Consider the following 15,798-nt stretch of genomic DNA (forward strand, 5'->3'; position numbering starts at 1 on the left):
AGCAGGACAAGTCCTGACGTACAATTCAAAGAATTTTCATTGACTAAACAGAAACGAAAACTAGACCAAGAACGGACTAAGAATGGATTGGGAAAACCATTTAGAAAAAAATCCGATCCAAAAAATTGAAAAAACAGAAAAAATCAAAGCGAAATTGCCGCATGTGAACAAAAAAACCACTAGCGAGAAAGCGAATTTTTGTTCAAACACCGTTTTCTCACTCTACTTTAAATTTAGAGCGAAAAAATTTCACGCCGCAAAACCACTCGCTTTTTCGCTCCACTTCCTGTTTCGGCGTGACCAAAATCACTACTCCAATTTGACTTCAAAAATCATGAAAATGTGTGAACAGATCTTAAAAAAAAGACAGCGCCCCAATACAATTCAAATTCTTTGAATTGTAAAAACAAATCAGGACAAGTCATGAAACAATTCAACGAATTTTCATTGACTAAACAAAAAACTAGACCAAGAATGGAGTATAAATGGATTAGGAAGACCATTTAGAAAATCCAATCAAAATTGAGAACATAGCCAGAAAACTCCGGAAAAGACTCGAAGTAGACCTTGACTTAGACCCCAGCCAACTATTCACCAAACAAAATTTGCAAACAAAAAACCAAAAACAGTAAAACTAACACGAGAAACCAAAACTGTCAAGATATGATAAAAGAAATCTAAACAAAGCCGGCAGATTGCCAGAATATAGCCACCTTTGACGCGCTTGATGCACATAGGGAATGCAACAGGAAAAAGAAGAAATTGACCCAATTTTTGGTCAATTTATCTCTTTTTTGTGTCAAATTTTTGTGTCAAAAGTGTTCTAATTTGACTTTCAGTTTCAGTTGATTCCAAAATCAGTTTCTTTTGACTTTCAGTTTCAGTTGGATTCCAAAATCTATACCTAATTCAGATTCTAAACTGAAAGTTAATAAACTTAATATCAATGTCAGCTAGAAAACACCAATGAACTTTTAAAACCTATTTCTCAATGGCTTAATGACCGGACTTTATCGGTTCATCCCGTCACTTTCGATCTTTTGACTTTGATAGTATTCACCACCTTGCGTAATTGAATGCGTGAAAGAATTTAAAATCCATTCAGCTGAAAGAGTGAGTGAGGTAAGTCAGACGTCAAACGTGAAAATCGTGACTTAAAGTGATCAAAAGGTAAAGAGAATTTTTTTAAAAAAAAAGGAGAGCGCCTAAGTAATAGCCATGGAGAGGGTGACGGCGGCTATTCAAAATATTTTGTCAGAAGTTGCAACCCCGAACAAATTACTGGCAAAACATTCAAGAAAATTTGTTCGCAATCAACAATGGAATACCAATTGAAAGAAAAACTACAAGACGGTATACACGGAACACACAAAAAAAATCTTTTTTCAATTTTTCAACAAAAAAGAAGCTGCTTTCAATCAATTACTACGACAAAATGCTTCAAAAATTTCTCATATCGATCACCGAGCTACCAAATGCCTGTCAAAAACTGTAACAAATGAAATAAAAAAGCAAAATAAACATGAGAACAAATTATATCAGTAATTATAAAAACTTAAAAAAACAGGCCAAAATGAGCCAAAAATTGGTAATTCCATTTTCTATATTAAACACAACTCAAAATCGAAAGCAGTCAAATAAAAGATCACCAAATACACTAAAACAGCTAACCTTGACCAAAGAAAGACCCCGACTGTTATGAAAAAATGAATAAGCTTGTAAAAAGAGCTAAAAAGCGTTCATTAGGGTAAAATGGCAAAAAAAGCTCAAAATACACCCAAATACGCTCAAAAATGATTCCAAACATACAACTATTAGCCAAAAAATAGACATACAACTTAGGCTGGAAACGTTAAGAGTTAAAACCGCTTTGTAAAAGCCGCACGAGGTCAAAAATGCAGCTCTTAGCGAGAATATTTTTTTCTTACTTCGCTCTCTTTCGAAAGCTGGTATGAACAAAAACACCAATTTTTTGTATGGTGAATACCATTTCTTTCAACAACAAAACAATCAATTTTTGCACGTGCGGCATTGACTTTTAGGTCCTGTTTCAGAATAACTGGACGATTAAAAAATCATAGCCAGAAGAATTCCGAGGAAGACTAAAAGATAATTTTGCCAAAAATTCAGCCGGTCGAATTTCTGATTGCAGTAAGCATCAATGAAGAGAGAAAAGCATCTTAATTTAATAAAAACAATTTAACAAAAAAATTTGAACCAAAAAATCTATTAATTTTCCAATTTGTACAAAAACAAATGCAAAAGGAAAACAATATTTCAAGTAATCGAGACAATTTAATTTCTCACACAAATTTGGACAAGCCGAAAAAAACGAAAACATCTTGAATTTCAAAAAAGCATTAAGCCTTAAACTCACCATTAGTAACAAGTAAAAGCAATACAATACAATAATAGGCCAGAAATCGCTAAAATAGCCTTAAAACAGGAGAATTAGTTGAAAATCAGGGTAAAGCTCCCTTTAACTTCAAAAAACCTTGGAAACGCTATCAAAAAAACCTTAGAACTCTAAAAACATAATCGACTAAGGTCGGTCGAATTGCTCTCAAACAGCCGGCGAACGGTTGGCTTCGTCAGTAGCTAGCCACGGTTTAGTCAGGATAGCTTTGGCTTAATTGCAGGGGCGTGAAGTGAGCGCAGCGGATGCTACGGCCTAAACACTATGCAGGGGTGGGGATTGAGGGAGATGAAGTAAGTGGGAGGCTGTGGGAGATGAAGTAAGTGGGAAGTAAGTGTCGAGGGTCGGGAGTCTTATGGGGGTCAACCTCTGAGAACTGCCCTCCATACTATAATATAAGTCTCCAAAACAGTTTCTGTGAATCGCATATTTGGAAACAAGTGAGCTGAATGGCTCTAAGAGAATTTAATTTTCTCTGGGCTCTACCTGTTTATCCCATTTTTGAGGAGGAAAAGTCAAACGAGTTAGACAAAAAAGCGGTCAAGCAAAAATCGCATAAAAAAAACCGAAAGAACAAATATAATTGCTACAAACATCGTTTGAGAGAAATTAATAACCTCTTAGCATTTCCAAACATAGCCGGCAGATTGCTGAAAAAGACGCTTGTGCTCTTCCAAGGAATTGAAACAACTAAAGAAATAAGATAGACAGATTAACCACCAGTCCTGTAATAGGTCACTACTTTTTGGATTAGAATCGGACTGTCATTTTATGAGACACATACGCTCCATAAGGAAAATGCTCTAAAAGAGCTTTTTCAAAATTAAAATTCGAGATCGAACTCAAGACTCTAAAATTCAAGAATTAGGCACATACGTTTGTCACTACTTATATGCACAACTATTGATCTTTAACTCAACAATGTTCATAAAACTTACGAGTTCATTAAGTGAGTTAGAAGTCACTTTTTTGGCGAGGTAAGTCACGCAATTGACCTAAAAGCAGAACAAATGATAACACGCACGCAAATTTTGACTGAAAAGCAGTATCAGTCACTGAAATTGAAAAAGTCAATGGTCGCTAGAATCATGGATAAAAACGACGAATTGAAAAAAAAATCCACGATTTCCCCAATAATAGCTGCTATCGCTTAGCGACTATTAAAAACCGCTTGAAAAAGCCGCATGTGATAAATTTGTTCGTTAAGTTTCTTCACACCTACATTTCTCGCTCGGTTTCAAAGGAAAGCATGAACAAAAAGACCACTCCCTTTTCTCCGCTCTTCAAAGTTCTTCATAGAAACAAATTTCACAAACTTTTTTCACTCCCTGAACTTCCGGTTTCCTTGCTCGCTCACTTACGAAAACATAGCCAGCGGATTGCCGGGAAATAGCCGCGTTAGACGCTTGTGGCCTCGCATGAATTGAAAAAAACTAAAGAAAAAAGATAGGCAGATTGACCAAAAGTCCTTTAGTAGACCACTAGATTTTTTGGGTTAGATACGTACTATTAATTTTATGATACACATACGGTCTACAAGGAAAAAGCCCTCAAAAGAGCTTTTTCAGAAAACAATTCTCGGAATCAAAACTCAAGACTAATACTCAAGAATTAGTACATATAAGTTTGGCACTACTTAGATGCACACTATTGATCTTTTACTAGTAAATGTTCATAAAGTTCCATAAGCGAGTTCAGAAGTCACGCAATCGCCCTAACAGCAGAAATGACGTCACGAAGACAAACATTAACTGCAAAGCAGTAGAAGTCACTGAAAAAGTCAGGGCAAGACGAAACAAAAATCTTTTGGACGAAGTAAAATGTCAAATTTGAAAAAAGAAACTCGTTCTATTAAAACGTTGAAAACCATTCAATTGCCACAAGCAGCTATTTAATAACATACTATCAACCCTGGATGAGGTTACCTGGCTACTGAGGCAAAAAACTTTTCTGGCACTTGATAATTGACAAACATCAAAAATTGACAAAAGTTCTAGGAAACATTAAAAAATTGCAGATTTTATCAAACAAATGCTATTATTCGAGACATTAAAAAGTTTAAAACCAATCATGTAACTAGAAACTATGTAGTGCTTTATTATCAATCCTTAAAGGAGATTCACTGGCCCCTGAAAGTTGAAAAACTCCAAAAATTAAAAACATTTGAAAGAAACTTGAAAATTGCAAAAATTAGTATCGTTTTGCGTGTTTCTGTTTGTAGTACCAAAACATATAGCTCATAAAATGGTCATAACAAGTAATTTTGTCTGGCAAAAGGCCTTCATCAACCCTTAAAATCTTCAAAATAGGACTAATCAAACAAAAAACATGAAAAATTGCACCATTTTGAGCCCAAAAACTCCAAAATAACCTTTTAACCTTAAATTAAGGCCATCCCAGCAGCTGCACCAATCTAAGCACTTGAAGGACTACTAAAGCCCACGTTGGGCCTCTAATGAAACTCAATGCCCGCTGGGCTTTACCTGATTATCCCGTTTTGAAAGATCAAGTGTTGAAAAATGTCTGAACACATCTTAAAACAGCGCCCCAATACAATTCAAATTCTTCGAATTGTAGAAAATTAGGAGCGCAATAATAGCCGCCTGGAATTGCTGACGCGGCGATTAAAAAATAGAAAACCATAAAGCCTCTTCAAGTCTTAAAATCAGATCAACGTAACTCATCTTAGAGTCGTAAAAAACAGTAAAACTGAAAGTCATAACGCCGCATGCGAACAAAGAAATCCACGAGCGAGTAAGCGACTTTTCGTTCAAACACCGTTCTCTCACTAGAGCTTTCGAGTGAAAAATTTTCACATCGCAAAACCACTCGCTTTTTCGCTCCACTTCCTGTTTCGGCGTGACCAAAATCATCACTTCAATTTGACAAATGTATGTACAGACCTTTGAATGTAATAGAAGCGCTATAATAGCAGGCTGAGAAGATGACGGTGGCTATTAGAAAGAACATGATATAATGACGGTTAAATGAGTTACAAATGTTATGGATCGAGTTAAACCTTTGTACAACTCAGAAAAAAAATTTGCCCAGTTTTTCATGTGTAATATGGAGATGTTCAGCTCATAAAAATCCATTTCAGACACTGTTATGGGTCATCTGTAGTTCGAAGGGGATTTTAATTATGCCTCGAAGCTATGCTTGATAAAAATGATTGAGTTACTGGAGAGTGCCCTGTTACCAACGTTACGCTATCTGTATCTAACTATCAAGCATGTACTCTAACCAGCAGATTTTTTAGCCGGCGGTCACAACTAATTGACATTTTTACCTAACCAGCTTCTGATCCTGGTCAAGAACAGCCTTATTAGCAAGGCCTTATTGCTGTTAATTATCAGTACGCAGCATAAAACAGAACCCGCATGTCCGAAAAGCCAATCATTTAATAGGCGGGGTAGACAGTTTGCGTCTTCATCTGAACGCTAGCCTAACCTAAAAGTCAAACAAAACCGAACGCTTGGCTTTTGTAATCGCTAGTTTGAGCTCAGCGACCCTATCTTAAGTAATTGGGAGTGGGGAATGGGGGCAAGAACAAGTACGGTGCAAAAGCGGACAAGGGTATCCAAACCACAAAAAAATGCCCTTTACGAGTTGAATTTGTTGGCAAACCCTCTAAAACATAACCAACCAACATGGACTGAGCCAAACTGCTCTAAAACATCTGACGAGCGGTAGGCGTTCGGGGAGCTACCTTAAGTTCAGGAAAACCAGCCCTATATATTGATGTCTCTTCTACATTCACGTTAAATTATGAACTTTAAAACTAGTAAAGCTTTTGGAAAACTGCTCAACAAGTTAAAGCCCGGGGACTTTACTAGTCAGGAAAACATAGCCGGCAAATTGCCGAGGAAATAGCCACCGTTGACGCACATTGGAATTGCAACTGAAGTAACAAAAAAGAAGAGAGAAAAAATTTAGAAATTTGCAGAATTCTTCCTTACCCCAGTGATTCTGGAATTTTTATCGTGTAAGATCTGATAAGATGCTGACTAAGAATTTTTGTCGTGTAAGATCTACTCAGATCTTACATGATAAAAAATCCTCTTATCAGAACTTACACGATAAAAATTCTGTTAAGAGGAATTTTTATCGTGTAAGATCTGATAAGACATCTTATAAGATAAACATTCCTCTTATCAGAATTTCTATCGTGTACGATCTGATAAGACATCTTATAAGATAAACATTCTTCTTATCAGAATTTTTATTGTGTAAGAACTAATAAGACATCTTATAAGATAAACATTCCCCTTACCAGAATTTTTATCGTGTAAGATCTGATAAGACGGAATTTTTATCGTGTAAGATCTGATATGACATGTTTTAATTTTTTCAATATAATTGTATAACGTAGTCAAGGTCCTATGAAAGTAAAAAAAGAATCGGTCAGCTAACCAATTATGAAACAAAAAAATGCTTGTTGATTCTGTTTTGCCGGCAGTTTTAGTGTGAGTCTTAACTGGGTACTATGGCTAAACTTAGCAGTCCAAGATAGTTTTGGTCTTTGAAAAAACAATTTCAGCCTAGTTTGATAATCACCACTTCGGAGAAAGCCCCTGCCACTCAAATAATCTTTTTACAATACCTTATAAGTCTTACAAGACAGTATAAGATATTTTTCTCTTTGTTGCTCTGACATTTAAGTGTTGCATGCTGTAGCTTTTCGGCTACTGCTTGAGAGCAACTCTTAATTGTCTTCAATATGAAGAATAAACCATACTTCAGGAAATTAAATTAGAGGAAATTTTTATCGTGTAAGATCTTATAAGAGGAATTTTTATTGTGTAAGATCTTATAAGAGGAATTTTTATCGTGTAAGATCTTATAAGAGGAATTTTATCGTATAAGATCTGATAAACGTCTTATCAGATCTGATAAGAAGATGCATCCCCTTACAGGCTATTGGCAAGATGGTTTTGTCAGAAATTTGTCCAATCTTACACGATAAAATTTCAGAATCACTGGGGTAGTTTCAAAAAGTGTTCTAATTCGGTGTGCAGTTTCAGTTATATTCTAAAACTATACTTGATTCAGCTTCTAAACTGAAAGCCCTATAAATTGCAAAAATTCGTGACATCAAAACATTGAAAATCATTCCATTGCCCCTAGCAACTATGCACTAACATACTATTAAACCCCAGATGAGGTTCCCTAGCACACGAGGCTGAAGAAACTCAAAAAATGACAAAAATTTTCAAAATAATTAAAATCGCAAAAATTAGTTCCTTTTGCGAGTTTATGTTTGCACTATCAAAACATATAGCTCATAAAAAACAATAAATTCTATCTTGAAAAAGACCTTTATCAACTTTGACAAACGTCAATTCAAGACTGATCAAACAAAAAATGACTTAAAAGATTTAAAAAAATTGCACAATTTTGGGCCCAAAAACTTGGACTACTTGAAGGACTACTAAAGCCAGCTTTGGGTCTCTAAAGAAACAATGACCAATGGCCTTACCTGTTTATGCCGTTTTGAAAGATCAGGATCATGAAAAATGTGTGAAAACATTGGATCTTTTCCGTTTGTGCCCCCAGTACGTTATGCTCTCCCCATTTACAGAGCCTGTGTCATTAGATAGTAAATAATTATGTAAAATTATGGCACGTGCGTCTGAGGGTGCAAATAATATGCACACACAAAGCTGGGGCATAAACGGAAAAGATCCAAACATCTTACAACAAAACATAGTATGACAAGTCCTGAAATACAATCCAAAGAATTCAAAGAAAAAAATTAGAACTACTGTATCTGACCAGCAGATCAGTTGAACAAATTGGAGAAACTAAAATAATAAAACTAAACAAAATCATTGCTATAAGTCTTGAACCTTTTACCCTGGATTTGACAAAAATAAAATTAGAGAACGCTATCAAATTTATCAACTTACTTGTTGCACAGCATATAATGTACGTGTTTCAATCATTCTTTCAAACAATTTTCACCAAGTGAAATCGGGTCTTTCTCGTTATAGCCCCCATTATGTTATAAGTAAAATGATGGGGAGGGGGGCTATAATGGAAAAGACCCGTGAAATCTAGAGGTTGAGGGGCAATTTATGGTCATTTATATCGACAACAGATAGAGATTAAAACAGAAGAGAATTAAAACAGTAGCATTGCGAGATCCAGAACACAGTAGAAAGCAAGCTTAAAAGGCTAGAATGAACTTACGACATTCTCCGTTTAGATTTTGGAGTTTCTTGTATCAAACAGAACAATAAAATCACAATTGAAAACAAGACTGTTATCATTACGGCTCTTTGAACATAATTTTTTGTAGGCTGGACGGTGCGTTTCTCTTGTTACAAGCGGAGAAAATCTGTATTTAAACTGTTACAGCATAATTATGTTGTTCGCATATTATAAACCGCAAAGAAGTCCTACTGAAGAAATCACCGCGTTTTTATTAGTCGTGTTAAATAGCTGTTAAACTTATCCTAAAATATCCTAACAATGAAAAGTCATCAAGTGCACTAATTTGCGGTCTAGAGAGAAACTAGAAAACAACCTTCTATACTTTGTGGTTAGCGCAGATCCTGTTTTATTAACCATCTCAATTCTGTAATTTGTTCTAATGACCCTCTTCGGAATCCCTTTTGCAAGTCATAAATTTGTCTAAGATCGAACACAAAAGGAGTGCCGAAACCTTTTTTATAACCAACTCAGACATTAGCAAGTAGCTCTCTTCTCTCGTTCATATGTACAAAGCTTAACATACCGTTCGCATGCGGCCCAGCTCCAAAGTTCTCCAACTTGTCCAGGCGAATGCTCTCCCTCCTGGCGGCTATTCGGAGCGAGTCTGACGTCACAACTCCCACTCTGTCCTGGTAGCTCACTTCTGGCTCTGAGAGAATCAACAGTCGGGCATCTTGCTTCAGACAGCTGCGATCGATGGCTGTCCGGACTGAGTCGGTCAGCATTATCATGTTGGACATCAGTGAATGTCTGGCTCGGAAGGATACGTGTTCCAGGGCACGCAAACTGGCCTCTCGCAGGGAAATATAAAACCTACAGATTTTAATATATTATAGCACAGCCAGTACATAACCGACACGGCCGCTGCATAACCAAAAAATGAACCAAAGTTTTTAAATGAAACTAAATTACTTGGCTGTACATAAACCAACTAACGTTAAAGAATTGCTCTCAAGCGGATAGTGGGAGCTCGAACCTCTTACAGCCTGGTTGGGGCGGGGTGAGTAACTAACTTCATCAAAGGGGATTTTTCAAATGACGTCATAAGAGGTTGTTACCAACAAGGTCGTGTCTTTAAAAATTCCCGCAAAAATGACAATGTTGAAACATACCCGGCAGATTGCCGGAAAATAGCCGCCATTGATTCCAATAAGCATGATTGGGATTGAAATCACAAAAGATATTGAAAAAAAAAAGATTTTTGTACAAAAACATTTTTTTAAGTCCAATTTATTTTGATGGCATTTCGTAGTTGAACATACTTCTGTTTCTTAGAGAGAGGCTACAGGGGCTACTATCAATAACAATAAGCATTAGAGAGAGGTAACTAATATTTATAGGAACGACGTTCAAATAGCGGGCATCTAAAATAGGGCTTTATGGGTTTATCCCGTTTCTATTTCTGACTTCAATTTTTTATACTGACTCTGTTCATTTAGAATTGCTTTGCTGAGCAACTGATGTTCAAAATCACTTTTAGCAGAATGAGAGAAGAGAGAAACTAGCCTAGAGAAGTCAAAAAGATTTCACGCAAAATGTTGAAAAGGCGGCAAAATGAGGTAAAGCGAAACTTTTTTTTATTCGACGAAGTAAAAAAACATAGCAGGACAAGTCCTGACGTACAATTCAAAGAATTTTCATTGACTAAACAGAAAAACTAGACCTAGAATGGACTATGAGTGAATTGAGAAAACTATTTTAAAAAAATCAGATGAAAAAATAAGAAAAAAAAACGAAAAATCAATGTCAAAATGCCGCATGTGAACAAAAAAAACCACTAGCTAGAAATGAAAATTTAATTCAAACAAAAAACTAGGCCTTGAATGAGCTGTGAATGGATTGGGGAAACCACTTAGAAAAAAAATCCGATCCAAAAAATTGAAAAAACAGTAAAAATCAGAGTGAAATTGCCGCATGTGAACAAAAAACCACTACCGAGAAACCGAATTTTTGTTCAAACACCATTTTCGCACTCTACTTTAAAATTAGAGCGAAAAAAATTCACGCCGCAAAACCACTCGCTTTTTCGCTCCACTTCCTGTTTCAGTGTGACCAAAATCACTACTCCAATTTGACTTCAAAAATCATGAAAATGTGTGAACAGATCTTAAAAAAAAAAGACAGCGCCCCAATACAATTCAAATTCTTTGAATTGTAAAAAAAATAGGAGCGCTATAATAGCCGGCTGAGAAGATGAGGGCGGCTATTAAAAATGGAAATAAATACACGTGATAGTAACAGCGATTTGATTCGGTAGCTAAGCAATGATTTAATAAAAGTAATAGTTACTCAATTTCTCCAACCGACTACTGGGCTTCCATTTCAGAGGTTTTTATGAACCAGTATAACTACTAATAAAATTTAACGTAGAAGATACAAAAATTTCGGCGCAATTTTTATTGCACTACTGGTATTGAACTTTCGCCACTTGAATTCAGCTGTAAACTTTTGAATGAGAGAAAAATTTAGACCAGGCAAAACGAAAAAGTCAAGGGCGCAAAGGTCACTCGGAAAGTCGAAAGGATCAAGCAAAAAAATTGCGTAAAAAAGAGTAACACGTTTACAATAATTGCTTCTAACTTCGTTCGAGAACAATTATTCACTGAAATGCATTCAATTTAAATTAATGCTCTATGTTTATTGTCCTACTTTTGATCATCAATTTTTTTCAGTTCCTTAGTTATTTTTCGTTACTTTGGAATCAATTTGTCCCATTCCCCACTCATTGGTCAACTAATTTACACATTGTGACATACTATTTAAGTAATCATTTAAGATTACCACCAAATTGTTCAACATGCAAAGATCTCACTAACAGTGATCACACATGCCAATGTTCAAGAAATGAAGGCGCCATTTTCGAAACGGAAAGATCCTCATTCGCATCTAGTGTCTCTGATACAGAAGTTTCACGCTCTCCGGATCGCAAAACAAAAGTTTTGACCCAGCAGCCAATAATTGCTACACAAAACTTTTGACGACAAATCTCAGCTAGTGTTTTCAGAACATTTCTGCTTTCTATGGTCATCATGCCATCAACACTAAACACAAGGAGAGCAAGAAGATAATTCAAAATAATTCTTCCGCTTAATCTCAGGTGTCCAATGGCTACCGGGTTTCTGTTGCATAAGATTTTGCCTCAGTGTCAGTGAAATGGATATCGAACATGGCAGTCTGAGACACATACTCCCCTGCAGAGATTGGCACTAACAGTAGGCTTAAAAGTGTTCTCCCATGACGAGTGCAGGACCATACCACGCTAGCCAACTCACTGAAAACCTTTACTACATTCACTTGCGTAATGAGGCCTCCTTTCTTACAGATTAACGCATGTTAAACATTGAATCTTCGCAACATCCATCAGATTTTGTTTTATTTACTGCAAGACTATAGCGTTGAGCAATCGAGTCAAGATATTCGTTTTTGGACAAAAATTATGTATTTGCTGTCAACCAACACAAATTCCCATTTCAGAAATTGCTCTCCAATAGCTTTTTCACAGTCTCGATCACCTGCTCTGGCAGCTCAATCTACTGCGGAGATTGATTTGATTCCATTTTTGCGTAAGGCTCTGCCTTGCCCTATGGACGGCTGATTGGGCCTCAGCGTTGACTATGTTATCAACCTAGCTGATTTTTTTAGAAACGTCAAACATCGGCTGAGCATCTTACGGATCAGGTCGTTCACATTACTGGCAAATGTGACAGCTGAAGATGCAAAAAATTCCCTTCGACTAGAATTGATTTTGTAAAAGCTGACTAAAAGCTATTTTCTTTCTTTTGCCGGTTCTCCATTTTTTATTTTACAGAATCTTGCAGGCTGTTATTATCGCTCAAAAAGCACCCTAAGTAATGTTTTCCGCAAACAAAATCGAGCTCCCCCAAAGTATTCTGCTTGACAATCAGAAAACTCTTGCTAGGTTCTGGGTAAGCACCAGTTTCTTCCAGAAAATCATAAGTTAATAAGCCATTCTTATAAATTTTCAGAATTAGCACAAACAGCGAATTCAACTTCGTAGCAAATTTGAAGGTGTATTTCCGGATTACGCATAGCTTTAATCAGCGGTATCAGCCTTGTTACCTCAGACGAAAAAAACCTTTAATTCTTCTAAAAACATTGATTTTCAAAATGCAAAAAGCATCTAGTTCAATTCGTTTAGGAACTCAATTTAAAAGCTCTCATTTTCACTTGTCAAGAAGTCTCATGCATCTGCCTAAACTCAATTTCTTTACTCCAGTTACAACATGCAGTTTTTCGAGTACGGCGAGAGTGGTGCTTCGCAGACAAAACACTCCAATCAAAAGATTTCCACTCACAAATTAGGGTAAAATTATAGACTCAAATAAAAATGAACGAAAAAAACAAACTCGAAAAATTTGAGAGTGAAAACAAAAATAGTGTAAAGAAAAACATTCCAGGCAGACTGAGGAAAAAGACTGCGACAGATTTGTAGACTTGAAGAGCCAATAGTACAGACCAACATGAAACACTTAAACCAAGTATCTGAGGATCGTAACACTTAAGAAGTGTTATAAGTTGCTGAGATCTCTTAAGTTAAAGTAAAAGAAAATATTATGAATTGTTTTGAAGAGATTGAAAAAATTGCCCATAAAAATCTATTATAGTGAGACAAACTCAGTTGACCTCAGCTCCCCCAATTAATTTGAGAAGAACTTGACCAGTAATCAGAGAAATCCGTCGCATGGAAAATTTGCCAGTACAAACCATCTAGCCTTTTCTATACTGACAGAGGTAAAAAGAAAGTTAGAAAAATGAGGAAACAACATCCAATAACTGAGAACAAATCTTTGAACAAATTACTTACTATCACAGTTCAAAAACGAAAGAGTTCCTTCATCAGCAAAACAAACAACAAAATGGTTGAAAACTTGATCATCAAAACGCAACTAAAAAGATCAGAAAGCACCATCAGTTCAACAACAAAGATGACAATTCTATCCCAAAATAATACCAAGATAACCAAATACTCTTATTCTCTCGGACAGCAGGTTAAATAATGATCACGTCCAAGACCTCATTACTAATGCTATTCATTTTTATCCTTCGTCACAAGTCCTGCACTTGATAAAAGTTCAACAGTATAACAGCACCCAAAAAATTTATAATATAATATGTGTTTACGGGAACAGCGTCCTCGATAAAAACTATTACATCTCAAAGCTGCACTTTGTAAAAATCCATCTGTAAAGATAGATTTTTCTGCGAGTCGAAAACAACGAGAGTGTTATTAGTTTCAAACACATTTTGGAAAACACAGCGACAGAATTAAGCGGCATCTTTGATATCGACATCAAATTTATCAAAACACTCTGGATCCGAAAGACAGTATCGATGCAGCTCACCCGCCAGTTAAATCAGTACATTCTAAAATTGGCCGGAATCACTCGGCATTTTTTTCATTCAGCAAGATCTTACGGTACCCGAATCGGAAATAAAATCAGTTTTTAAGTGATATGATACACAGTCACTCAATCATAAAGACCAGTAATTTTTTTAAAGCAACCCCAAGACAAATATATTTACCTCAGGCATTTTATAACTTAGGATGCTGCTTTCAAAACTAAAACCAAAGAAACGCTACTTTTCTTAATTTTCCTCAATATTTTGTTAAAAGAAAATTACACTGTAGATCTTAAAGAAAACTGGGGATTGGACAAACCACCTAATTGTTTTTGTTTTCTTCCTAACAACCATTTTCTCCTACTCCAGTGTGTGTCTCATATTGTCAGGTGATGTCAATTTGATCCATCCCGGGACTGAACCTTAAGTTGGTGGTGTATAACCTCAAATTGGTGGTATATAATCAACATACATATGAAAGAATGTCCGATGATTCTCCTTGTATTTTACTGATTGCCAGAGTTTGAAAAACAAGTTTGGAGTGTGCTGCCATTTTAGCAAACATAAAAAAAAACATAGCCATCAAATTGCTGGAAAATAGCCGCCGTTGACTCGCTTGACGCACATTGGGATTGAAAGAGACAGAAAAAATTAAGAGATAAAAATTGACAGAATTTTTCTAAGTGTCAAAGTGTTCTTATTTGGTGTGTAAATTCTGCAAATTCGGTCAGATCCTAAAATTAAACTTAATTCAGCTTCTAAACTGAAGGCTTTCAAGCATAATACTAATGCCAGCTATCAATCCCTTGAATAAACTTTGACAACCTATAGACTTAATGATGCATTATGACTTAATGACCGGACCTTATATGTTTACCCCGTTTCTTTTGATTTTGCTCTTTAGATTTTGATCGTATTCACTACATTACGTAATTCAATGCGTGAAAGAATTGAAAATTCTGTTGAAACAGTGAGTGAAGTAAGTCAGAAGTCAAGCGTGAAAATCTTGACTCATGTAAAACGAAGAACGTGATCAAAAGGTTAAAGCGAATTGAAAAACATAGCAGGACGAGACCTGACCTACACTTCAAAGAATTGTCAGTGAATAAACAAAAAACTAGACATAGAATGTACTATTACTTGATTGGTAAAACCGTTTAGAAAAAAATCACAGCAAAAAAAATAAAAGAACAGTAAAAATCAAAGCGAAAACGCCGCATGTGAACAAAAAACCACTAGCGAGAAAGCAAATTTTTGTTCATACACCGTTTTCTCACTCAACTATAAAATTAGAGCAAAAAAATGTCAAGCCCCAAAACAATTCACTTTTTCGCTCCATTTACTGTTTCGGCGTGACCAAAATTGCTACTCCAAATTGATTTCAAAAATCATGAAAATGTGTGAACAGAGCTTGAAAAAAACAGCGCCCAAATACAATTCAAATTCTTTGAAATGTAAAAAAGGAGAACGCCTAAATAATAGCCGCTGAGAGGCTGACGGCGGCTATTAAGAATATACTTCTCACAGTCAAGGAAACTCAGTTGAATTCGAAAAACGTTCTAAGGGAGGAACAGATGCGAAAGAACAGGTTCCCCGAAAAGGCGGTAGGAATTCTGGCAGAAAGTAGTCAGATTAATGAAATCAAAACCCAGAGTAGAGAAACCTGAAAAGATACAGGAAAGACTAATTTCTGAACAGGTCTTTCATTTGGAACTCTGGATGTTTCTTGTGAGTATCCAGGAAAAAAAGTGAGCTAGGATGCAAATTCATACCGACAACCAAAAACGAGTTACCCACACTCACTG

General features: G+C 36.0%; 1 protein-coding gene across 2 annotated transcripts in view; it reads right to left on the bottom strand.

The window, feature by feature from the left end:
• LOC142353005 (uncharacterized) overlaps positions 1–15,798 on the bottom strand; it is a 284,250-nt gene that overhangs the window by 38,280 nt on the left and 230,172 nt on the right. For both annotated transcript variants that reach the window (XM_075405184.1, XM_075405183.1), the window contains one exon: positions 9,156–9,445. In XM_075405184.1, coding sequence (XP_075261299.1) covers positions 9,156–9,445 — 290 coding nt within the window. The remainder of the gene's footprint in view (positions 1–9,155; positions 9,446–15,798) is intronic.

This window comes from Convolutriloba macropyga, chromosome 14, assembly GCF_964194025.1.
Source record: "Convolutriloba macropyga chromosome 14, txConMacr16.3, whole genome shotgun sequence".
Lineage (NCBI taxonomy): Eukaryota > Metazoa > Xenacoelomorpha > Acoela > Convolutidae > Convolutriloba > Convolutriloba macropyga.